The 26864-nt window shown below is 40.9% G+C and overlaps 1 protein-coding gene across 2 annotated transcripts in view; it reads left to right on the top strand.

The window, feature by feature from the left end:
• SNX29 (sorting nexin 29) overlaps positions 1 to 26864 on the top strand; it is a 454827-nt gene that overhangs the window by 292039 nt on the left and 135924 nt on the right. For both annotated transcript variants that reach the window (XM_059716635.1, XM_059716634.1), the window contains one exon: positions 22653 to 22793. In XM_059716635.1, coding sequence (XP_059572618.1) covers positions 22653 to 22793 — 141 coding nt within the window. The remainder of the gene's footprint in view (positions 1 to 22652; positions 22794 to 26864) is intronic.

Genomic DNA, 26864 nt, shown 5'->3' with positions numbered 1-26864 from the left:
TGTGGGGCTGTGGTGCAGAGCCTGATTCGACACACTGACTCTGGGGCTATGTGTTGGTTATGACCCTGTTCATTGCCTCTGGAACCACCTGCTGGATCCAGGGCAATGTCCTGGGTAGACTCAGCATGCCAGCTCTGGCTGTGGACCAACCCCATGTACTTTCCTGATCTTCTGTGTGGTTGGAAAGGGGGGCTCTGCTCTGGAAATTAGGCAGTGGGGGTGAGGAGGGAGGAAGCAGTGGTGACATTAGTTGCCCTAGCTCCCAGAGTAACAGCAATTAATGCTGTCACCATTCTGCCCTCTACCTCACCCCAGATTTTCAGACCTGGGGTGATGCACAAGTGTGTGATGCACACGCCATATTTTCCTGAGCTGGAGAAATGGAGTGGGTTATATGTGACAAATTATGTTAATTCAAATACTTTACACTAAAGTACATCCAAAGAAGATGTAAGTTAGATATTGGGGAAGAGTTTTCCCGGTCTTAGAGTAGCTTAGCACTGGAACAGGCTAACAAAGGAGGCTGTGGAATCCCCTTCGTTTTAAGAACTGCTTCGATAAATGTGTACATGATAATCTAGTTATAATTAATATGCAACAGAGCAAAAATGTAGACTGGATGACCTCTGTAGATCCTTACTGACCTGCATTTCTGTGACCAAAAAATTTTAGAGTTGATTCATCCGTGAATGAAATTCTCTTGTTCATTTTATGTAGGAAGTTAGATTTAGACAAGTCTCTTCTGGGGTAATTAAAAAAATTCTTTTGAGGCAAGGAGAGGAATGTTTTGGCTCAGAAATGTTGTAAGGTTTCTAATAGCTTTCAAACAGGCTTTGCAATAGACTGATGCATAAAACTATACTATAGAAGTATGGTAGATTTGTTACCAATGTTGTGGTGCACCCTTTTGGATTGGCTACCATTAAAAAACTAGCCATGTATGTACTTTTGCGTGTAGAGTAAAGGTCCTAACCCCTAATAGTTTATAAATAAATAAGCTTTCATATTAGGCCCTTTCCTTCAAGTTAAAGGTTTTGTTGTTGTAATGCTGATCTGGCACAATCCTGTTTTAAGCAGTGTTTTACCTAATGAAACTACTCCTGATTTGTTATGTTTCTGTGCAGCTCATTGTCCAGCTGTGTTGTGAATCTCTTATCAAGATGTCTTATCAGAGTTATTTCTACTACAGACTTATTCTTTGCTTATAGTTATGGTGTACACTAATGCATACAAAATTTAGATCAGATTTTTTTTTAATTTTTACATTTACATTTTACCTCTAGATGGTGATAGTTACCTTCAGTTTCTCTTTATGTTCATGTAAAAGCAGATGATTGCAGTGGAATTATTTTCTTGTCATACCTCAGTAACAGAATATCTCATTAGCTACTACATACACACATTTTCAATCCAGATTTCACTCTCCTACATATAGGACAGCAGCTTTGATTATTATCATACCTTTCTTTGCTGTAATTACCAGTAACTGACACAAGAGTTAATGAAGCTAGTATTTCATAAATCTCATTTAAAATCAGGGCAGTATTTGAATGATTACACGAGGGTCCTTCTCCTTTATAAAATAATAATTTCTGAGCTATATAAAATAAAGCTGAAGGCCAAGGTGCTTATCTACCCAGAATACTATTACTAGCTTGAAAGCAGGGAACCCCTTGAAATTATTTATTTTCATGACTTTTTTTTTTCTGATCGGTATGCCTTGTCATACTATTGCTGCTTAAGAGGGATTAGACTTCATTCTGTCTATATTTTTTTACCTTATTTCTAATATTCCTCTCCTTCCTTTCCTTTGATGCCTTCCTTAGAAAATATTTTCAATGTATTCAGATTCAGAATTCTTTAAAAACTTATTCATGTGGGCTGGAGAAGGATATTCTACCAATACTCAACCCTGATGCTACTCAGGCTGAGAATAAGGTTTTTCTGATCAACATAATGATAAAAATTATAATATAAAAATTATTTTGAGCTAGTGTGAGTGGAGAACAGTTTAAAATACCTAAAATATAAGGATCTTTGATTGGGGGTTTGGGTGATAAGCGGAACATTCCACATTCTTTTTATTCTCATACAAAACAAAAAACAGTTCATGGCTCAATTGTTTTACTCTTATGGGCTAGGGACAGAAATTACACATAAACCTGTTTAAGTGATCAGAAACTGGTTCAAACCTGTAACTGTAAGTTCAGTGCACATAAACCGGTTTAAAAATGGCTGAAACTGGTTTAAGATAAACCTGGTTGAATGTAGTATCATATGGGTATGATTTGGGTCAAACCAGTTTATGGAACTTCTCTGTCAGACCCTTTCCTGGTTTTAGTTAAATCAGAGTCCCCCAGCATCCCTGAATGATTTTCAGCCCTGGGCTGGGATAGGCTGGGCTGTCTGGTCCAAAGAGCAGGGTTGGCCTTGCCTCTCTCCTCCCTAGCTGGAGCTGCAGCTGGCTGAGAGAAAGAGGTGGGGGACTGCAGCATCTGCCAGGCTTCCCCCTCCTCCATCTCCCCCTTGCTGTTCAAGCAGGGATGCCCCCTCCCGCCCCTTTCCCATGACAGGAACCCCAGCAGCACAGACCCCAGCTGGCATCTTGTCATGCCCCCCCCCCATGCTAGCTAATGCTGATATGTCTGTATGCATGTTTCCAATTTCACTGAAACAAAGGCAGACAGAACACTGTCTGCTTAGGGCTAAAAGCCAGTGTCTTGCAAATGCACCCTGCATATAAGATAGATGTGTTTGTTTTCTTTTGTAGGGCTTGATGGGGGGGATGATAAGATTTATATTCTGATAAGCTTCCTACTGGCTTGCTTACTTCAGAGGTGGCAATCTGACAGTGTTCAACAGGGGAAAGAGAGGTGTGAGAAATGACGTGGTTTGCAATGAATGCAGTGCCTATCAGTTTGCTGCAGACAGTATGAAGAAGCAGGGAGAAGGAGACTGAAAAATCTCAGTATCAGCAACAGATGCATGTAGTCTTCCCTCCCTGCCCCACCTTGTCTCAGAGTGCTAACAGGGAGCCAGGGTCTGGCCAATACTCCCCACCCCTTGAGTAGCAAGTGGGAAAAGCCTGGTGAGGGCTGCTTCCTCCTCCCCCTCCAGGCACACCCTGGCTGTGGGTTATGTGCAGGCCAGGGTGAGGGTTTAAACCCCACCCTAATCATAGCATCCTGCTGGGGCCTGGCCATGCCTACCCTGCTCAGCACTGAAGAAGGGAAGGGAGGGCTCGCTCTAGCACTTCCCAGCTTCTAGCCTGAGCCACTTGAGGCATGTGCCTGCATTTCCTGATTCAAAAGTGAATGTCTGTCCACTTGCAAATCAGTTCAATCTCTGCAGGTTAGACTAACCTGAAAAGATTGAATCAATTCAGGCTCAGGCTTTTTGAATATCTATCCCTAGCCATGTAGTCAAGCCTTTTGAGCCTTTTCCCCTCTCTCTATCCAAGGTTAACTAGCAGGATCCCCTGCATTCCTCTTTGGGGAGTGAGACTTCAATGGCTTCATGTTTTACTTATGCTCAGCCCTTTTCTGCTTCTTTCTGCTTCTATCTTCTTGAAGTTAATATAAGAAATACCCAACTGTTGTTTCTCTCAGGTTGAGAGTCTGTACCATTTTTTACATAGATTTGAAAAATCATTTAATCTATTAATCATACCTCAGAAACTACATTTGTTTTACAGTAAACATGGAAGATAAGTTCTAGATGACAGTGAATATATTGCCTATGTTTTGAAGCCATATTGCATATCAGAAAATAATTAAATTTCAGAGATGCTGGTTAAATGCGAAATACAAGCTCAGAAACAAGCTTTTTAAGTGTGTGTGCTTTTAAGAGAGCCTTTGCGTAGTGAAAGACAAGAAAAACAGGTGGGGGTTGATATAATTTAACTAAAGTACTACATAGATTTCTGAAACAAAAATTGATGAACTAAGACGACAAATTTACAATGACCAAATTTAACATAGTTTGAAAGAATAATTGTAGATCAAGGAACAACAGAAGAAATCCAGATATAAACACTCACCAGAGAGAGTGGAGGTGGTTACATGTAATGGGTTTCTTTTGAAAGAATATTTTGTCATACTGCAACAAAGTATGAGACCCAAAATTATGAGTATGCCACACTGGTAAACACAGAGCCTGAGATATACTATTCTGGCCTGACATTAATGTTGCCTTCTAATGTATAGATGAATCTTAGAATTCCAACGCTACCAGTGTTCATAGCAGCATTAGGCTACACATATTTTGCTAAAACATGTCATTTACAGGTCTACACAGACAGTATAGTTCTTAGTTCGGATATTTGTGTCTTAATGATTATACCTTTTGTGTCTAGTGTTTTCTCACATCTGAGAAAAAGGAAGAAAAATATTTTGTAATGTTTTTGTAAGAGAGTTATATTTGTGTTTGGTTTCAGTAATGACTTTTGCAGTAGATGGATAGGGAATGAATGGAAAATTGCAGATACAAGTAAACAATGGAAATAGAGCTAGAATTGGTAATGTGAACAAAGTCAAAATGACAAAAAACGTAAGGAAAATAAAAAGTCAGTGAATGTTTTAATTGACTTAAGTGGAAATAGGTAAGATGACACTGAAAACTTTAACAATGAAAAGCTTGCTCTGAATTTTCACCAAGTCCAAAGCTAATTCTATAGCTAGTGACCTGTGTCACCACTGAGCAGCATTGCTGAAACATGATTAATCATGACAAAACTTCTAGCTGCTGTGAGGGAAGCTAATGATTATTATGGTACTAAGCAAAATTAGAGGAGAAGGAAGAAATATAGATTTGCATGTGTCAGAGATCCCAACCTAGGAGTGCTGAAGGTGAAGGGAGCAGAAATTGGCCCAGAACAGCTCAACAGAAGATCAGGCTATGTGCAGAAGTTCAGTTTCATAGAAAATCATAGAATGATAGAAAATTAGGGTTAGAAGGACCTCTGGAGGTCATCTAGTCCCAACCCCCTGCTCAAAGCAGGACCATCTCCAACTAGATCATTCCAGTCAAGACTTTGTCCAGCCAGGTCTTGAAAACCTCTAGGAATGGAGATTCTACCACTTCTTCGGGTAACCTGTTCCAGTATTTTATGACCCTCCTAGTGAGACAATTCTTCCTAATTTCTAACCTAAACTTCCCTTGCTGCAAATTGAGACCATTGCTCCTTGTTCTATCATGTTCTACCACTGAGACCAGTCCAGCTCCATCCTTTTTCAAACCTCCCTTCAAGTAGTTGACCACTGCTATTAAATCCCCTGTCAGTCTTCCTTTCTCCAAACTAAATAAGCCCAGTTCTCTCAGTCTTTTCTCATCAGTTATGTGTCCCAGCTCCCTCACCATTTTTGTTGCTCTCCATTGGACTCTCTCCAATTTGTCCATATCCTTTCTGTAGTGGGGGCCCCAAAACTGAACATAGTACTCCATATGCAGCCTCTCCAGTGCTGAATAGAGGGGAAGAATCACTTCCCTTGACCTGTTGGCAATACACCTACCAATGCTGTTAGCCTTCTTGGCAACAAGGGCACACTGTTGGCTCATATTCAGCTTATTGGCCACCATAACCCCCAGGTCCTTTTCTGCAGAGCTGCTGCCCAGCGTCAGCCCCCAGCCTATATGGGCGCATGGGATTTTTCCTTCCTAGGTAGAGGACTTCGCACTTGTCCTTGTTGAGCTTCATGAGATTTCTTTTGGCCCAATCCTCCAGTTTCTAACAGAATTACTGTTCTCCCAGTAGGCACCACAAGTGCACCAATATTCAGACTTTTTCCTAGAGAAAAAAGGGTGCTCTGGGAAAATAATAGCCCTGGAACAACTAGGGTTAAGTCACTCTCAGGAGAGTTTCTTCCAGGAGATTGAATGTCTGTACACTCCCCTGGCTTAACTCCTCTTGGTGACCAGAAGGAGTGGAGCTGAGGGAAAAGCTCTCTGTCTTCCTGAGACCAGGGTCACCCTGATCTTGAGAAGGTGCTGTGGGCAGCTACTCCTACCTCTCTTGTAGACTGGAAGGGGAAGGGAGGAGGGGCCACCAGGTGTTCCCCCCACTTCTCACACTAGAGTTCCCTGTGCTGCACCACTCCTTCCACTCAGCTGCCAGGCACCAGAGAAAGCAGTGTAGTCCCCTGTCTGCTTCTCACATCTGAGTCTCACAAGTGAGAAGTGGGTGGAGGTTTGCTCACCTGTTCCTCCTGACTAGTCCAGGAGAGGAAGAGAGTGGCAAGGCACACCTCATCCCCTTCCTCAAGCTAGGGAAGCAACTAGCTTGGGAAATATTGGCTGGGAGTTGTGCCTTGCCACTCCCTTTCTGTCCTGGACCAGTCCAGGAGGGGAGAGGAGCAGCCTCCACTGCTCCCTGCCTCTTTCCTGAGCTGGGTGCTACCGAGCTTGGGGTAGGGGTTGGGGGCTTTGCCTCAGTGCTCTCTCCACTCCACTCCTGCAGACTGGTCTGGAATGGAAGACACTGCTCCCTGGAGTTCAATCTGGAGCAGGTGCAAGTAGTCTTTCCCTGCTGGTCCACTCCATCCAGGCACTGTTTCTCTTGCCTTTCCTAAGATCATCATGGTTTAGGGAAGGCATGGAGAGTAGGGGAGAGTGGTGGATGGCTGCAAACTGAATGTCTGTAGTACCCCGTCTCCCTTAAGGCTTCTACCAGGGGAATATCTGTACACAGACTAAGAGAAAGACATGTTTTGTGGTACTCTGAAACAGAAAATGAGACTGGTACAGCAAGGGATTGAACATCCCAGAGCTTCCCTGGTGGGAGCTGAGTGTATCATAGCAGCAGGAGTGATAGAAAAAACAGCAAAACTTTAGAACAGATAAAGAAATCAGAGACGTAACAACTTATGGAAACTTTACAAAAAAAAAAAATTAAATTGTGAGTATAGGTCTAGATTCCCTTGCCAACTCTTGTAATTTTCCTCTCTCATGTATTTATCAGCATGTGCTGTACTCCTTTTATAATGTTTATTCTTTTTCTGAAGCAAACAGTTGCATTGGTGGAAACTTCTTATGTAGCCTTGAACATGGAAATATTGATCCATGTGCAATGAAGGAATAACTAAAACTGACTTTGTTTAATTTTCTCTTTTGATGAGAAATACCTGAAATGAAGATGATTTGTTTATGCATACTTGTGTACAATATTGAGACGTCCTGTTACTTACAGTACTTTAGTGTCTTTGTAGAAGAAGATTCTGCACTAATTATGAGACATAACAGCTAACAATTACCCAGTTTATCTACTGACAAATAAGATGCTTCCATGTTCAGAGCACCTAATCTTTGCTAAATGGGTAAAGCAGCTTGTTGTTATGACTGGGCCTATATTTGGTTCTGCAGATCATTCTTCTATTGTAATTTCTGTCATGTTTGTTAAAAATAACCATAAAAAGAGGTGTGCATCTATAAAATGATGCAAGTAGCAATAAATAAAATTTTATATAAAATACACTTATGCTTATTAATTGATAGGAAGAAGTTGGATAGTATAAAGTGTAATAAAATACCTCTAGGTAAGGCACAGATATTATTTATATTTAACACAGACTTGAAGGGTGTATTCAATACTTAAATGCAATAGTTAAACTAGAGACAGATGTATTGCTGTCAAGGAATAAGCTGTTACATGCTCTACAGGATTCTGAAGATACAAGTGTAGCACCCTATGATTTTGACTTTAAATGAAGCCAGGTCAAGTTAGGGCAGTTTAGCTAATTTTAGCTACAGATCAAAGGCTATATCACAGGACAGGGAAGTAAAAAAGGTGGAGATGTTCCCCTTTCAATAAAGGCTATGTACATGTGTTTGGAGGTGAAGTACGAAGTGGAAGGTGGACCTATTGAAAGCCTCTGGGTAAAGATCAGAGGGGAGAGCAGCGGGGGGGGATGTTGTGGTGAGGATTTGCTGCAGGCTTTCAAAACAGAAGGATAAGGTGAACAAAGCCTTCTTTAAACAACTTACGAAAGTTTCCAAATCACAGGACCTAGTTCTCATGGGGGACTTTTAAATATCAGGATATCTGTTGGGAGATAAACACAGCAGCTGCATCCACATGAGCATGGATGTTTGGTTCCGCAGGGACAACTAGCAGTGGGACCCCTTGTGCTGCTGCTAGTTGTCCCTGGGGAACACCTGTGCTATGAGCCCTCTGGTGCATGGCAGGTTACCCTAGGTGGGGTAGGAGAGGCTGGGGCCAGCAGCCCAGCAGCCTTACCTGGGGCCTTGGGGGTCCTCCTGGGGCTGCAGCAGCGGCAACCTTGCCTCCGGCCAGCCAGGCTCTGGTTTTGAGCAGTGCACACTGCCCCCATGTGCGCATTGCTCTGGGTTTTTGTTTTTTTATTGCAGGCTTTTTTTGCAACCCCCTTTGCTGCTCCTTTGCAGTGTGGATAATAACTGAATGTGCCAGACATGTCTGCAGCACCACATACCACATAGCTGTGCTCATCTGGACACAGCCAACAATTCACAAGCAGTCCAGCAAGTTCCTGAGTTGTAACTTTTTGATTCAGATGGTAGAGAGGTCACTTAGAGGAAAGCTCTTCTTGACTTACTTCCCACAAACAGGGAGGAATTGATTGAGAAAATAAAGGTGGAAGGTAACTTGCGTGACAGTGATTATGAAATGAAGAGTTCAAGATCCTAAGAGGGAGAAGGAAGGAGAGCACCAAAATAAGGACACTGGACTTCAGAAAAGGAAACTTTTAGAAACTCAGAGACCTGTTGGGCCAAAACCTTTGGGAGGCAACTCCGAGGGGAAAAGGAATCCAGGAAAACTGTCTGTACTTTAGGGAACCCATCTTAAAAGCACAGAATCAAGCTAACCCAGTGCAGTGGAAGAGTGGGAAGTGCAACAGGAGACCAGTCTGACTAGAAAATGATCTCTTCAAGGAGCTGAAACTCAAAAGGGAATCCTAGTACTAGGAAAGAGAACAAGGGTACTGCATAGGCATACAGGGAGAAAATTAGGAAGGCCAAGACACAATTTGAGATGCAGCTGACAAAGGGCATAAAAGGCAATAAAAAACGATTCTATAGGTATGTCAAAAGCAAAGAAAGACCAGAGATTCCATAGGCCCCTTACAGGATGCAGAAGGCAATCTAGTTATGGAAGATACAGAGAAGGCTGAAGTTTTTAATGCCTTTTTTATTTCAGTTTTCACAAATAGAGACAGATACAAGATGATGGGAACAAAGACGGGGAAGGATACAAATAGCCTACAGTAATGGCAGAACAGGTTAGTGATTACTTAGAGAAGCTAGATGCATTCAAATTGGCAATGCCAGATAGAATATATTCAAGGGGACTGAAGGAATTTGCTGAGATAATTTCAGAGCTGTTAGCTATCCTCTTTGAGAACTTGTGAAGTCCTGGATGACTGGAAAAGAGCAAATATAGTGCCCATCTTTAAGGAAGGGGAGACGGAACAATTGGGGAACTAGCCTGACCTCTACATGTGGGAAGCTCAAGGGGCAGGTCCTCATGATATCCACTCTGAAGCACATGGAGAAAAACAAGATCATCAGGAACAGCCAGCATAGATTCACCGACAGCAAGTTATGCCTGATCAACCTTGTTTCTTTCTGTGGTAAGGTGACAGGCTCTGTGGATAAGGGGAGAAAAATGGATCTGAGACACTTTGGTTTTAGCAAAGCTTTCTTGTGACATTCTTATTAACAAGCTGGGGAAATGCAGACCAGATGAAAGTACTGTAAGGGTGGATACGTAACTGGTTGGATCATAATATTCAGTGAGTAATCATCAGTAGTTCAGTGTCCAGTTGGGAAAAGGTATGAAGTGAGATTTCCCAGGGTTCTGTTCTAGGTCTGATATTATAATATTGTAAAGGCCTTAATCTGTCTGTCCGTCTGTCTATCTGTTCATAATACTTTATTCGCACTCTTATTGGCTGACCGAAACAACCAGTCAGAGTGTGAATACGGCATTGGGACAGTAGGTGGTGATGTGGTGGACCACCACAATGATGGCAGGGACAGAGGGGATGGAGGCGGAGGCGAGGCCAGCACAGCTTGCTTCACCCCGCTCCCGCCAGCTTCCTGGAAGATGGGGCAACTGAACAGATAGAACAGGGGGAAGGGATGAGGCCAGCAGCACTGGCCTTACTCCCCATGCTCTGCTCCCTGCAGGCGGTGACGATGAAGCGGGGGGGGCAGCTGAGGCCACCACAGCTGGCCTAATCCCCCCCTTGCTCCTTGGAGGTGGTGGTGCGGGGCGGGGGGGAGCAGGACTGGATGCTGTGGGAGGGTGAGGCCACTGGCCCTGGTCTCGGCCAGCCCCTCCCCCCTTCTATTGTCGCTGCCTGCAGGGCTGATGCGGCAGCAGTGGGGGGAGGGGAGGGATAGGCCTGGGCCCAATGAAAGGGAGAAGGAGTGTGCGCGAGGGGGGGAGAAGCTGGCCCGTCACGGCAGTGGCAGGGGGGAACAGTGGGCCCAGCCTGACATGGCAGCAGCGGGGTGGAGGGGAGGAGCAGGCTTCCTCCTCACCTTAGGCAAAGGCCCACTCCTCCCCCACTGCCCCTCCCCCTGTCGGCCCTGAGCCCGCTTTTCTTGTCCCCTTACCACTACTGCATGGGCCCGGGCCTGCTGCTCCCCCCCCTCCCCCCACCATGGCAGGCCGGCTTCTCCCCACCCTTGGGTCCTCTCCTCCCCCACACCCTCCTCATTGGGCCTGGGCCCCCTCCTCTCCTCCCCCTGCCAACATGGCAGGAAAGTGGGGAGTGGGCCCGGACACCAAGCAGCAGGAGGGAAGGGGGGGGGGGGAATGGGCCCAGATGGGGGTGGGACGGGAGACAGGGCTCCATCCCCCTCTGTTCCCCACCCCCATCATTCTTGACGGGTAGTTGTCTAGTTGTTTAATATTTTTATTAATATTTTGAACAGTGGGATTGAGTGCATGTTTAGTAAATATGTGGATGACACCAAGTTAAGTGCAATTGCAGATACTTTGGAGGGCCAGTCTGGGATCCAGAATGTCCTGTATAGACTGGAGGAATGGTCTGCAATCATTTAGATGAAATTTAACAAACCACCACCAACAGTGTATTGGGATGTCACTTGCAAATCTAGCTTCTGCTATATTCCACACTGGTGAGGCCACACCTGGCTTATCGTGTCCAGTTTTGGGGCCCACAGTTCAGGAAGAATGTAGACAGATTGGAAAGAGTCTAGTGTAAAGGGAAAAAATTAGTGGAGGCCTGGGGAGCATGATTTATGAGGAAAGGCTGAAAGAACTAGGGTTATTTAGTCTGGAGAAGAGGGGGGATTTGATAACAGTCTTCAGATAATTGAATGGTGATTTACAGAGAAGATGGGGAAGGACTGTTCTTTGTGGACCTAGAGAACAGGACTAGGAGCAGTGGCCTAAAGCTGCAGCAGGGATCAGCTGGAGATCAGGAGGAACTTTTTGGCTACAAGGATAGTCAGGCTTTGAAACAGGTTACCTGGAGAAACTGAAGAACCTCTATCCTTGGAAGTTTTCAAGAGCTCATTAGACAGACACTTAGTTGGGCTGATCCCAATCAGGGATGTTCCTGCCTTGAGCAGGGGGCATGACTAGCTGACCTTGTGAGGTCCCTTCCAGCCCTACTTTCCTATGATCCTATAGGATAAAATCTGCATTTCTCCATACCTTCAATTACCACCTGAATGACATCTTATATATTAAAAGAATGTTTTAATGTATATCTACAGAGGGAGGGAAAAGCAATTATGTGGAAGAATGTTCAAAAGTTATTTTTTTATATTATGCCATTCAAAGACTATAGGCCAGGTCCTGCATTCTTTAGGAAGTCTTATTAACTTCAGCATGAGGTTTCTTAGATAACAGCTGCGGGATAGGCCAATATTATCTTAGCTATCCAGTGTGCATGCATGTAAAAGATGTTTTAGGTGTCACCCACCCACAATCCTCCATTAATTGTTAGAATGAGGTTGTCACTTGTAGGTTGTCCTCATTTGTAGAATGAGGCTTAAGCTTGTGTGTACATTTCCTTACTATATTTGATGTTGTGGGGAAGTCTGTATAGCATTATATCCTGCCATGCAGACATACCCTATGTGCTGGTTATTTTTCTTGGTCTCCAAAATGTTGAAGTGGTAAATAAAGCATATAAATTAAAGCATATTATAATGTTTGTGGTCTCTTTGTAAGTGAAAATATGGTTTTGTTGAGATAAAGATTGTTCCTTTTAATTACTAATATGTCTCTTCTAAATGAACATTGGAAAGAGACTCAAAAAGCTGCTCATATCACAGCTGAAATATTCCATTGTTCTGTGTGTTTTTCATTACTCTGAAATGATTACTGCAGAAATTCGTAAATTGGATGATTTTCAGAGGGAACTTAACAACCATAAATGCATTCTTGCAGCTGTGTCAAAATATAATTTGCATTCATTTTTATTTGTGACACTTTGGGGATAACATTAGAGAATTCACCTTGGATTTATGTTCTAAACAGAATTACATTGTCCACAAGGTGAGTTGAAAAATGCCTGCTCTGTTACTTCTTGCTATGTTTTTCTGCTTTATTTACACCTTTTTTCCAGTTGTTTTGATTATAGCTTTCTAAATAGATTGAAAATACATAGCTAGTTTTATGAAGGGTACACTGAGAAGGGAGGAGAAACATGGAGGGGGTATACTTGCACCTGATGAAGAGAATCTATTTTTGCAACTTCCATGCAAAATCTTAATAAACGTACCTTCTGATTATAGTACAGCACCAAACTCAGCTGCTACTCATTTTAAAAACTTTTATAAGCTGTGGGAACTCAATGGTATCCAAGTAACTTAGAATAGTTTATCAACACCTTAAATTATTTATTTTATAATATGTTTTTTATTATATTGTTAAACCTATATTCTCTTTGCATACAGTATAAGGAGTATGTTGTGGATATGAATCTACATTTCCTATACCAAAAATCATGATTTATAGAACTATTTTAAACACATCATTTATAATTATCATATAATTATATCAATAAAATCATGTAAATAAAATCTAAAGCAGAGAGCTGCAATAAGAGAGAAACACTAATGTCTGTATATACACCAAATCATTCTTTATTAGTATATGAAGTGTTAATATAACGTTGCTTGAATAACGCTTCTTGAAGTCTTGCTTTGCTTAATTGTGCTACATTTTTATGAAAATTATCAAAGAATGAAAGAAAAACATCAGTTTGGAGTCAGTAAACCTGATGTCTCCTTTTAATTTTTGAGAATATGATGATAAAAAAAACTGATTTAGTGACATACAATAGTTACAAGTTTGTTAGTTCACCCAGCTGACTGGAAGGCCAAGTTTGTAGATTAATCATTTTATTAAATTTCATGGTAATACAATTATTACTTGAAAATGATGCTGTATTATGTATTAGTTTATTGCTTCATTGACCCTGTACTGCAGTTTATATGCAAATCACTACCCTATTATTCAATATTTTGAGATTTTTTTTTCTTTCTCTCTCTGCTGTTGGTCTTTGCTGTTAGACTTTTAAAACAGATTTGGCCTCCTACGAATTCATCAGGAGTTGCCTTCAGTTACTGATCTGTCAAAGAGCAAGTTCAAACTGAAGAACATCCATATGAGGAGAAATGAAAATCTGTGTTTCTGTTAGAACTGGCATCAAAAAAGAGTAACATTCCTGAGCCATTTTAGCTTTGCTAATGCACAAGATAAACCATGAAGAAATGCCTTCCTGCAGCCACAGGTTTAATATTTAATGTTCAAATTGTGGATACTATTCATCTGCTTTCTCATGATAGATTAACAAGAATTGATTTCAGCATTACTTTGCTAGCCTGAATCATACTTCACTGCAGTTTTCCCCAGGCTATTGAAGCCTGCTTTTGCTTTTCCAGTTTCAGCTGGTGCAGTCAGCTGGGTTTTTTAGCATAAACCAACTTCCTGGAGCTCTACAACTGGTCTTTAAAGAAGCAATGTTAGAAATTAAATATATTGCTGGGGGAAGAAACATTTAAAATTTAATAAAAAACAAAAGTACTAGTTTAGGCCAGATTTTGTTGAAATGAGTGAATGCATTTTTATACTTCCCTTTATAAAAGGAAGTCCTATATTATCATTATTCATTCTTTCTACAGCAAAAAGCCATGTAACTATCATAGGCTGTGTACTGCATAAATAGTGATTGCATATTTTTTCTTTATTGTAAAATATTGGGTTAAAACAATAATTGGAATTTATAATCCAGAGGATTGTCTCTATTAAGTACTGTACTATTTTGGACTGGTACAGTTGTTATGCAGTGCATGTGTTATTTCAAACAAAGAATTGTACTGCTTTTGCTGTTACGTCATTGTATGATGAGATGTCAGGTGTTGTAGACAACTTCATGCACTAAGTATCTTTCACTTTGTAATCTATATTTCTTCAGTTTTGTGTTAAAATAGAGGAACAGTGCTTGTGTTGGAATGATACTGAGTAGATATGAACCCATTCATCAGTCCAAAACATTGTAAGAGGAGAACCTTCCTAATCTTTTGCAAATTTAAGATCATTGAGGGTTCACCAGACAGTACTTTGTATCATTGTATGATTTTTATTTCAGTGCCTGCTCTTTGTTCAAATTAAGCCTGGGGTAAAAGAATGGCTTTCACCCTTTAATGTGGTTAAAAAAAATATTTCAGGTCTTCAGCATCTCATCTCTGTAACTCCAGGTCATGCAGTTTGTTAAACAAAAAAGGAAAAATAATAGAATCCTTGACACTTGTAGAAAAGAAATATACTGTCTTTAGTACAGTATAGCAAGATGCACAGAGTAGGTTTATTATTAAAGTAAATGCTTTCAGAAAATATTAGAAATCTATACATTCATTCTGTTGTTGCCTAGCAGCAAAATTAATCAAGTGTTGCTTCCTTTAAGAAGGACAATTGAAGCCCCAGCCAGATGTGGTATATAGTACAAGGCAGTGCTGTACAGGTAACCAAGCTAGTTCTGCCTATGCTACCACGTTTACTTAAATCTAAGAAAAGGTTTATTTCCCAGTTTAACATGGAAGGGGAAAAGTCCCTTATCTTGGATTAGAGTACAAGGTGGGTGTGTGGTGGGGGCAGAGCAGATGACTGCTCTGCGGCTCTCACTGTGGTCCCTATCCAGGCTTGGCCTTGGAGCCCTTGCTTCTTCACCCTTACTACCACCAGATGCTACTTACCCTCCAGCAGCAGCCCCACTCATGTCCAGGGTGTGGAGCACTTGGTTGCTCTGGTCCTGTTCCAGCTATACAGCAGCAGCGGCTGCTGCATGGCTTCAGCTGCAGCAACCATGTGCTCTGTGCACTGGGCGGGAGCAGGGCTAGAGCCAAGACGCGGGCCAGAGGATAAGTGGCAGTGGGGTGGTGGGGAGCAGAGGAGAAGTGGAGGCTGAGACAGGTCAGGAGGCAAGGGAAGGAAGGAGAGGCAGCAGCAGAGACAATGGAGAGGCAAGTGGGATGGGGGAAAGGGGGGGGGCAGATGCCAGGGGGTGCAGGCACCATGAGGAGGGGCAGGAGTGGGGGGGAACAGGCACTGGTGGGAGGAGGCAGGAGGGGAGCAAACTGGTGGGGGGGACTGGTGTTTTGGGTGGGGAGGGACAGGCATGGGAGGGAACTGCCCTGGGGCTACAGTGGAGGGGGAGCTCTGCCTGTGCTGTGCTGCAGCCGGGCAGCAAAGGCTGTAGTGAGCAGTGTGGAGAAGTGGTGGCAGCAGCTGGGTTCTGCCTGCCTGCCTCCAAACCCAAGCTAGGTCATTGTGTGCCCCCTCCCCCACTCCCCTTACCAGCTGTAAAATGTTGCTGATCCCTGGCCTAGTTCATTACACACACCAGTGTCACCCTAGTACCAGTCCTTTCCTTCTGCCGCCCAAAATCACCTCTGTGCCATTCCCTCCCATTTCAGAAGCCCCTTGGGGCCTTCCATCTCTTCCCTAATGGTAGGGGTTCTCTATGCTCCTTTATTGTTCTCCTTTCCTCCCATTCCTTGCCTTCCTGCTCAGGCTCTCTGTCCCACACATTCCCTTTCCCTTATTATTCCCTTCTGCCCTCAAGCTTCGGCTCCTCGTTTCCACCACACCATACCAATAATTGGTTGTCCCTACCCTTTTTATTTTTTTCCTGTTTGGAAACTAAATTATGCAAGTTCTCAACTTTTTAAATTGCATTTGATCTCTGGGCAGGGATGAAATGGGATGTGTCTCTGACTGATAGTTGATTAAACAGCTGATTGAAGCTTTGGGATCAACTAACCATATTGGGGGTTTCATGTGTCCATCCTATCCTTCTTCCAATTTCAAGATTGCCACCAAAATCAATAGTATTCTGCCTCCTGATACCTAGGACCTTCTCTGAATTTTTGGAATCAATTATGTGCAGCACTGACAAAAAGATGAGAAATCTGATCAAGCTGAGTACAGGGCATCACTTCTCTCGCTTGTTCTGTCTTTACTGTTCCAATAAGCCTTTATATTTTGGAGACTGTTCTTAGAGATTCTCTGTGATCTATAAACCTCAAATAATAATGAAAAAAACCTTTCTAAAAATAAATCCTAATGTTAAAGCATTACAGCCACTTTTTCCTTGTTGTCTGCAAGTGGTATTATTCTTACAACTGGTATAGCCCTCCCTATGACTAGTTTCTTCTGATCAAACCCTGTTTAGATGTGAAGTGCCATTGGACTAGGAATTTGGAGACCTGGTTTTAGATTTGTCCTGGACTTCCTGAGTGAATTATTTTCTTTTTGTCTCAGTCTGTTAAGGGCAGACAAAGTTTTCATCATAGAATCATAGAAAATTAGGATTGGAAAGGACCTGAAAAGGTCATCTAGTCCAACCCTCTGCTCAAAGCAGGACCACCCCTAACTAGGTCATCTCGGTCAAGGTTTTGTCTATACAGGTCTTAAAAACCTCCAAGGATGGAGATTTTACAACCTCACTGGTTAACCCGTTTCAGTGTTTTACTACTACTACTCTCCTAAAGAGAAAGCTTTTCCTGATATTTAATCTAAACTTCCCTGGCTGCAACTTGAGACCATTGCTCCTTGTTCTGTCATCTGCCACCACGGAGAACAGTCTAGCTTCAGGTTTTCTCTTCTCCAGACTAAATAAGCCCAGTTCCCTCAGTCTCTCCTTAGAAGTGGTGTGCTCCCTAACCACTTTTGCTGCCGTACCTCACAAGGGTGCTTGTGTGATGCTCAGATAGCATAACAACAAACTCAGTATCTGGTCCTATCCCACTGACTTGGATGCACACCTTAAGGATCTAGAGCAGGGTTTTCTACAATTGCAAAACAATCCTAAAATGTTGTTAATGAACTACAACTCCTCCTAGAAAAAGAGGACCATCTCAAGCTAGCCAGGGGAGCGGGGAGGGAGTGACAAACTTGTTATGGCTCACAGGCTACCCCAACCTTAAATGGTGTCTCTCCAGCAGGAGACTATTCTCACCAATGCACTAGATCTTGCTTTGGACCCAGATACCAACCGTGTACCCCCTCATCAACACAGACCACATCATTACTGGACCAAATAATTTGTAAGATCCAAGATTCATTTATCTGCACCTCTACCAATATATACACCAACACCTGCTTACAGTGCCCCTCTGCTGTCTACATTGGACAGATAGGGCAATTCCCTATATATAAGAATGAATGAACACTGACTTGACATCACTACCAGAAAGACAGACAAGCCTTGTGGCAGATGATTTTAACCTCCCTGGACACTGCATCACTGATCTCAGAATGGTTGTTCTTAGACAACAAAACTTTGAAAACAAACTTGAATGGGAAATTGTGGAACAAGATATCACCAACTAGAGTGTGTTCAAGTATACTGTAAATTGAGATTTACTATGGATTCTTATCCCATTACCTGGATTAGCTTTTATAAATCTAAAATCCCTCAATGGATTAGCTGCTTTATTTTTTTTCTCTCTTTTACCCACCTTGCCTTTCAGCAGCACCCCCTTCTTCTTTCTCCCCTCCTCCTTACCATTGGTCCTCTAATCACTGCTTTCTATTTAGCAGGTCTGCTTCTAACCCCTTTGTTTATGAAAGCTTATGGTATATATCTCTGATTTAGTTAGTCTGTAAAGGTACAGATCTACCCTGCCTTCTGCCTGACTTCAAACTAACATGGCTAATTACCTGTCCCAGTATATTCTATGTGCACAAATGGAGGCAAGGTTTTTTTAGGGAGATCCATAGGTGATCCACAGGTAGGCACTAAAAAAGTAATGTTATTCTTCTTAAGATATTGGTTTTTAGTGGTTCATGTTCTACTCTGTTAAGGGTTATTGAGAGCTGATCATCTCTCTCTTTTCCCATATTTTAATTTGGTTCAAGTGACTTTATGTATATTTTATTATTTGAAATATTCATCTTTGATTAATTAATATTCTAAGATATTGGAACCTCTCCTACTATACTTATGACTTGAGAGCCACTAATTCATTATAGCTTTCATCTTAGATTTGTTTATTTGGTAATGACAAATTTAGCTGAGTCCCTTTATTAAAGACTATGCAGGAAATTATGGTCCCATTAAAGTCAATGGCAGGCTCTTACTGACTTAATAGGGTCAAGTTTTCAACCTTTGCTTTGAGTTGCTTGATTTGGGGTATATAATAGAACATCACCGACGAAGACAGACATTTTGTTCTTCATTCTTCTGTGTTGGTTCTGTGATCTGTGTTTTATTCCTACAAGAGTAGCTGTTTATGTTTTCATATGACTAAACTAAACCAGGATTAGCCGACCTTTTTAACATTTAGGACTTATTTTGTTTGATTTCCCAAGTGAGTTGGGATTAACTGTCTTGAAATATCTTGGCTTGTTAATAGTATTCCCTGTTGAGATAGTAAAGCTTTAAATGCTCGTACCAAAGCAGAAACTTTAATATGCCCTTTCAGACTCTATTATATGATTGTCAATAAATTCAATATGGCACAGAGCTCTTGGTTCTTCACACTTTACAATCTCAAAGAAATCAATAACTATGTACTTAAAAGAACAGCAAGAAATCCTTTAGTAATTTATAAAAGAAGTGAATCTATGTTTTTGCAATGTTTAAAAATTTCAATTACAGTGTATTGGACTCCTTAATTACTTAACTACAGGTTACAGCTTAATAGGTAACATTGAACTGCATGATTCACCAAATTACAATTTTCTCTGTACTTGAGTAGTGAAATTAGGAATTCCATATTAAATAACTACATTAAAATAATTTAGACATTTTTTGTTTTATCAGAATCCTGGAAAATATGAAGTGTAGTTATATGTTGAATTAATATGTTTTTAAGCACAGTATATTACTTGCAGGATGGATAAGCAGTCAAAAGTATTTTTTTTTAAATACTTTGCATAATGTATCAAATGTCTCATTGCCTTCAAGGGAACAGTTTAATTATCTGGTTGAACTGAGGCCTAAACCCCTATAGTTCCATCACTTAATATAAAACCCAGTATTCTTGTATAATCATCATATTTAATGTGGCCGTTTGTGATTACTTACACATGATATCTCATAGGTCCTCCTTCCCCCCAGATTTAGGCATCTAAATAATCAGTGCTTAATACTGCTCAGCAACATTGAAAATCCAGTCAATTAAATAGGTACCTCAGTATGGATTTGAAAAGGTATTTTAGGCAACCAAGTTTGAATATTTGGGCTTTGGCTTTTTCCTGCTTATTTTTATGGGGGGGGGGCATTTCTTTTTTGTTCATTCTTTGTTTTATAGGACCATTAGTATTGCTTTTGTTTTTTCACATTATCATCCTTTTGATAATCTGGAAACTCTTTAAAAATTGCTGGGTTTAGTCAAAGAAGACTTGTGTCATCAGTCCTAACCTGCCCCAGCATATAATTTAAGGTACCCATGTTTATTAACATTAGAAAAGTTGGGGTAAAAATAAGAAGGCATAGATGCTGCAGAAAGAAAGCCACTGGTAAAACTGTTCCTGAACTGCTGGGGCTGGAATAATACAGAGGGCTGGACAAAAGTACATGTTAGCTGCTATAAGAAGGGAAGGGAAGCTTTCTTTAGAAGCACATTTCAGCTGTTATAAAACTGTTAAATCTGCTTATGCTATAGCTGTACAGGTTAGCTGAATAACAGTAGCTTTGACACCAGATGAACTGGTTGAAGTTGAAGGAATTTTGCTACATCAGTATCACTGTAGAATGAGGCAGATGTAGCACTTCCATTATAACATCTTATTTTGGTGTTGTTTATTAGCTATGCAATTGTTACACCTGCCTATCCCCAAAGTCAGACAATAGAAGATAGTGGTTCTCCTCTGAATGTTGTGTCAAGCTGAGTTCACTGTGGTGTTTCTGGGTTTTGGAGCCATGAATTGTCTGTCCCATCTGTAAAGGTACAAGCCTTCTTTCCTAAATGAAAAATTATTCCAGAACCATTAATGAAATCTAGGATTTCTTATGATGATTTTTTTTGTTTGCTGTGGGCTTTTCATCTCCAAGAGAATGCCAATAAATAATACATTATTGTAGTACTTCCATGAAAAACAAAACCAAACAAAACCAAAAAAGAAAAAAAACCCAGATACATTAAATTACATGTCAATTGTACTTTACATTATCTACAAGAGGAGAAGTTTTTTTGTTGTTTTGCAAATAATGTTTTATTTCTAATTTACTTTGATGTCTTTAAAAAAGACAGTTGTTTTGCAAAGGGTGTGTGGCTTCTTTTAGTGTAAGTTTAATAAATAAAGTTAGTAATGTAACAATAACTACCAGTCCATACATGAAGTTGGAACACTATACTGACTAGATAGAAATCAGACTTTTCCCCTAATTTTTTCCTTTATACACTGGCCAGGAGAACTTGCTGGGAACCATGGAAACAGAAAGCATTAATAGTTATCACAAAATTACACTCAAAATGTATTGCGATAATGAATGTTAGTATGTCATTACTGTAGGCATGGATTCTTATTGTTGCAAGTGGGGGGAACTAAAATGATGCCCCCTCCTTCCTCCCACCAGCAGCATGGCTGGAGCAGAGCTGAGCAGAGCCAGTGGGGGGGGTGGCAGATGTGGGCTGCCCACTGTGAGCTCAAGACCCCCCACCCTGCTGCCCTCCCCTGGGAGCACTGAACTAGCTGCGCCACCATAGCAAGGCACCCCCTGCCCACCCAGCAGTAGTGGGGGACACAGCTCCATGCTACTGCTCCTGCTGGTGCTGGGTGGGCAACAGGGAACAGTCCCATGCCCCCACACCCTGGACAAGCTGCTCATGTCTCTGTCTCACTCCCCACCCTGACCCTGGGCTCCATGCACTGCTCTGGCTAGGCAGTGCCCCCAGCCCCTGCCCCACTTCCCCCCTCACCATGGGGGCCTAAATCTGCCCCCCCCCCCAAATTTACCTGCAGGTAGCTGGGGGAGCTGCTCTTCTCTGCTGCCTGGGCCTGTGTTCCTGGTCATGTGCATGTGTATATGCACATAGCTGCATGTGGCACCCCCTGCGTCCCACTCCCAGCAGCCCCTAGCAGGCTGGAACTCTGACAGCCTGCAAGGAGAAACCTACCATTTCCCGCATTTTTCTGCAGTGAACAAAAAACCCGGATCCCTGCACGGTACTGGGAATCCAGGACAAATGGTGTCCTGGAGTCTTGCAGCCCAGGACTGGGACTTGATGTTCCCATTTCAGGACTGGATTGTCCTGCCCAATTAAAGGTGGGTGGTTGCCCTACCTTCTTCCCAAGGGTGATCAGGGCCCTTGGGCCCCTGGGTACTCGGCACCTAAGGTTATCACTGATTTTAATAAAATAGAATTAGATTGATGACCTGTAAAATAAAACCAGCAAATGTAATGACTGTATTGAGTAAAAGATATATTTGTGGATCTGAAATTCAACAACTTCCAGTATGAGTCATCAGTGTGCCCTTGTTTCCAAGAAGGCTAGCAGCATACTGGGTGCATTAGTATTCCATTCTATTCTGCACTGGTGAGGCCACCTCTGGAGTACTGTGTCCAGTTTTGGGCCCCCCATTATAGAAAGGATGTGGACAAATTGGAGAGAGTCCAGTGGAGACCAATGAAAATGGTTCAGGGGCTGGGGCACACAACTTATGAGGAGAGGCTGAGGGAACTGGGTTTATTTAGTCTGCAGAAGAGAAGACTGAGTGGGGATTTGATAGCAGTATTTAACTACCTGAAGTGTAGTTCCAAAGAGGATGTAACTAGACTATTCTCAGTGGTGGCAGATGACAGAACAAGGACCAATGGTCTCAAGTTGCAACAAGGGAGGTTTAATAAGATATTAGGAAAAACTTTCTCACTAGGAGGGTGGTGAAGCACTGGAATAGGTTACCTAGAGAGCTGGTGGAATCTCCATCCTTGGGGGTGTTGAAGAGCCAACTAGGCAAAGCCCTGTCTAGAACAATTTAGTTGGGGATGGTCCTGATTTGAGCAGGGGGTTGGACTACATGACCTCTTGAGGTCCCTTTGAACCCTAATTTTCTATGATTCTATTGTTATGACACAAATGTGAAAATTGCGTGTGTGTATATGTGTACTTCATTTAATAAAATAGTGACAAAAAGAATGCAATAGTTGAATTTAAAACATCTTTTATATCTACCTTCTGGCAGGTATATATCAGGATAAAAGATGATGAATGGAATGTGTATCGAAGATATGCAGAATTCAGAAGCTTACATCACAAATTACAGAATAAATACCACCAAGTGAGGACTTTTAACTTCCCACCAAAAAAGGCAATTGGAAACAAGGTACTTGAAAAGGAAATCGCAATCTCAAGATTTGTTATTGTGAAAATTTCCTGAATTTATTAGAATGAAAAATGTAATTGGAAATTTAACCTTACCTTCCAAAATATAACACGAGCACAGGTAAGTTATTTTACTTAATGAAGGTATAGATTTTATTCTGCACTTCATGAGAAAACATTTTTTCCCAATTAAAGGACAAACAATATGTTGAAGGGCATAGGGAATGATTGTCTGATCTGTTTTCCCCTTGGTGGTCCAGTTACTCAACCTACCAAAAAAAAATCTCCCCCAAAACTTATTTTTTATGAAGTAATTCAAACGATGCTTCATAATTATCCTTTAATAGATTTCTCTTAACAAGAATTAGACTGTCTATTTAGCAAAACAAAGAACGATTTATATTGCTTTACAGATATGTAGGGATCATAGGTTAGATTTTCAGAGACCTGTATCTAAGGTGTTATGGGCCTATTGTTATATGCAGTGTAAGTAAATATTTCAGTTTAAAAATGAAGCAATTATGGATCTTCAATTTATCTTACTACTGAGATTGATATGTAAATATTAGAGGAAAATACAAACAATACTGGTCACTTTTCATTTAGGATTTTCTTTTAACACATATATTTGTACTAGAACTCAAGCTAGCCAGTTTCTCAATATTCTCAGGGGTCATACTAGGTAAATTAATTACAGATTGAAAATTCAGATTGTCCTATGCAGTTGGCATAGTCCCTGGTGAGGGTTTTTGTTTTTTTTAATATTCAAATTTCCGAATTGGATTTAAGGTCAAAGCTGCAAGTTTTATTGAAATACCTCAATCTCCAGTTATATGCACTATGCAATAATCCATGTAGTCCTAATAAGAATAATCCTCAAGAAAACCCATCAGGTAACTAGGACAATGACAAGATGCTCATCACTATCACTAGTATGGACTTTTGTCCTTATTTTGGGGGATATAAAACCATTCGTGAACCATCAATGTAAATTATAAATGTTCTTCATACTATAAATGATTATGCGCATTCTACATATTTTGTGTGACTTTAAAAGGTAACTTTGTCTTTGTAAAGTCATTATTCACACACTTAAAAAAATCAGGGCCTATAGTGTCTAGTTCCGTGTCTGGTATAGCTTTACGTGAGAGAGGTTTTGCAAGAGTAAGTGAAGTAAGGGCTCTGAGATGTACAGATACTCTGAGAGCAGGGCCATGTAAGTATCTTAGATATTTCCTTCCACTTCTTCGACTCTTCAAAGCATTCTTGTAAGTGTTACAGTCTGAGTAGGTCTAGCCATTTATTTTGTCTTTCTGGAAACTCTTTCTTTTGGAAACTGTAAAGTTTTTCATTTCACCACTATTAGTACATTTTACCTCCAAGAGGCTTTCTTTAATGAATTATCCTTCAGATCAGAAGTACTATTTCATGTACACAAAGCGCATCTACAATTGCACTTTACTGTGGAGTGGACTAAGCTCTGCAGTAAAGCGTCACTTTACATGTTTGGCGCTATTAGGTCGTAGTGTATTAATTAGCTCCACTGTAGTCTAGTACTGCCCAACACAAGTACTACCTTATAGCAGAGTTATTTATTATGCTGCAACGCATGTGTAGACGGTGACCGGGGCTGGCTGGGTTACAAGGGGACTACTGTGCGGGGGCTACCTGTAGCACCATCATGCACTAGCCAGCCTCTTTGCAGCACGTTAAGCCAGGTTGGAGCAGCCCTGAGCTGGCAGGCTGGCCCCATGGGCCCCTGCCAACTGATGCTGCGCTGCCCCAGCTCAATATGTTGTGGTCCTGGGCACACATGGATATGATGCTCCTGGGGGCAATAAACTCCGGTACAGACTGTGCCGGAGTTTATTTAGGCACACTAATTTCATGTGTAGATGTGCCCAATGTGGCCTATTAAAATATATCCACTCACTATAATATTAATTTTTAAAAGAGCTTACTTGTTCTGTTTGCATCACAATATTAACTCTCACTAGAATGCATATTTGGAACTTCATGTGCTCTCCTTAATGTTGTGGTTACCAAATGGCTTGTACATTCCCATTTACCTAACTAATCTAATATATAGTGTAACTTGGTAGCTTCTTTTAGTTATTAAAGAATTAAATATTTTTCTGCAACTGTTATCTTTTTAGGAATAGCAGAAGAGTGCTACTATTGGTAAAGCGTCACAGACTTTAATGTTAATTGTTCTTTGATCCTATTTCTTTCTTATATAGCATTACTTCTGTATAATGCTTTGGCTTTTGCCCAGAGGAAATTTGGGGAATTCTTGACTTCACATTATTATTAAGGAGAGGTTGAATATTACAGCTTGTGTCCTTTGCAGGCTCAGGGGATGAAGGACATATTTTTATGATTCTGTAATTTATGGATGCAAAATAATTTAAGTAGCTAATATACCAGTGCACAGTCATCCCCTTTGATCCCAATTTATAATGTTTAACTCTGTAAAATTGAAGAGTAAAACATACTAATTGATTAGGGGATAAAAAAAGTGTATTTCGTTTTTTCTGTGGGCTTAAGAAATACTAAGCCTGAAAAGCTTTTTGAATGGCAGCTTTAGTAGAGCTGAAGGGAAGAACACTTTATTTTTCTCTTTAGTACTGATTAAGCAATTAACATCTTTACCAAAAATATTTTGATCCTAAACCCATTAAATACTTTTACTTAAACTCTCCAATACACAAAATGAGTTCAGGAGTCAGTAACCAGAATTTCCTGTCTTATCTATAACAGCAATAAACAATACACTTTCCTTACTTTCATGCTAGCATCATTTCTCCAGGAACTGACTGGCTTTGTGAGAAAGAATTGTTTTCCTCTTCATGTGTAAAAAGCTGAAAGAGCTAAACCCAGTCATAATACTAGTGTTTTACATCACTTCTGTAATCTTAAAATGAGCTGTAACAGATCATTGAAAATTGAAATCATCAACCTGAGACTCAACAAGATTCATTTCCTTTTAATTTAGGGATTTTGTTCTTCTTTGGATTCTAGCACATATATTCTACCGTTAGCCTATTTTGAATATTTAAAATGAAAAGTTAAACCTATCACAGAACACAAATCAAATGATTAAAACAAACTGAACAAAGCATGCCAAAGGACATTTATGCCTTTATATATGATCCACCTTCTAACACTATCTTGATACTGGCATATTTATCAGTGATGATGTCTGTTGTTATAGCTACCAAAGGACAATATCATAACCACAGATTCATTATATTAAGTCATTTAAAACTAGTAAAAGCTAGGTTTTTGCAGATGTTTGCAGACATTGTAGATAGTGCTAAGATCTCAGTGGGTTTGGAGTCCCAAAAATTTAAAAATGCAGCTCCAGCTTGGGACCAAATAATGTCCCTACCATTCCACTCTAAGACTGAGTAGCTGGGCTTACCAGAGGATAGAAAATGAGAAGTTATGCATGCAGACAGAATGAGAAGTGACAGTAATGCTTTCTCCTCAGCTGACACAGCAAAGACTGGACAACCCCAGCTATCTGCTTCTGGGGGTTGGGCCTCTTAGGCTAACATTAGATTCAGGAGCTTTGCCTTGCTCTTGCTAGCTTTTGCTGTAATCCAAACTCTGCCTTGCCCATATCCCTGCATTTGTTCTCTAGCTAGATCCTGCCTCTCCGTGCCAGTAGTAAAAAATATGACTGAGCCTGGGTTCTGCCATGGAAGAGTTAAGATTGTCCTTTGTAAGAGATCAGTGGAAACAGAATGTATGAAGTTTAGTAGTGCTAATTTACAGACTTGTTAAATTGTTTGTCTTCACAGCAGATTTGTAAAAATTAGCTAGGAGAGGGAACACACAGGGTTTTATACCTAGGTGATTTGTTTAGCACCTACAAACACATTTTGAGATTAAAGTCTTGCATCTAGGAGATGAAAAGCAATTGAGAGCAATTATAAACACATTTGGTTACTTCATAAATTGGTATGCCAAATGAGAATATTCTCAAAATAAAATTAATTTGTAACATGCTTAATTAATAGCAAGGGATAGCTACAGCTTTTGTAATGCCAGGAGAATGTTTAAAGTT

Source organism: Alligator mississippiensis, chromosome 13 (assembly GCF_030867095.1).
Source record: "Alligator mississippiensis isolate rAllMis1 chromosome 13, rAllMis1, whole genome shotgun sequence".
NCBI classification, from domain to species: domain Eukaryota; kingdom Metazoa; phylum Chordata; order Crocodylia; family Alligatoridae; genus Alligator; species Alligator mississippiensis.
The sequence above is the reverse complement of the archived record's forward strand: the minus strand, read 5'-3'. Positions and strand labels throughout refer to the sequence as shown.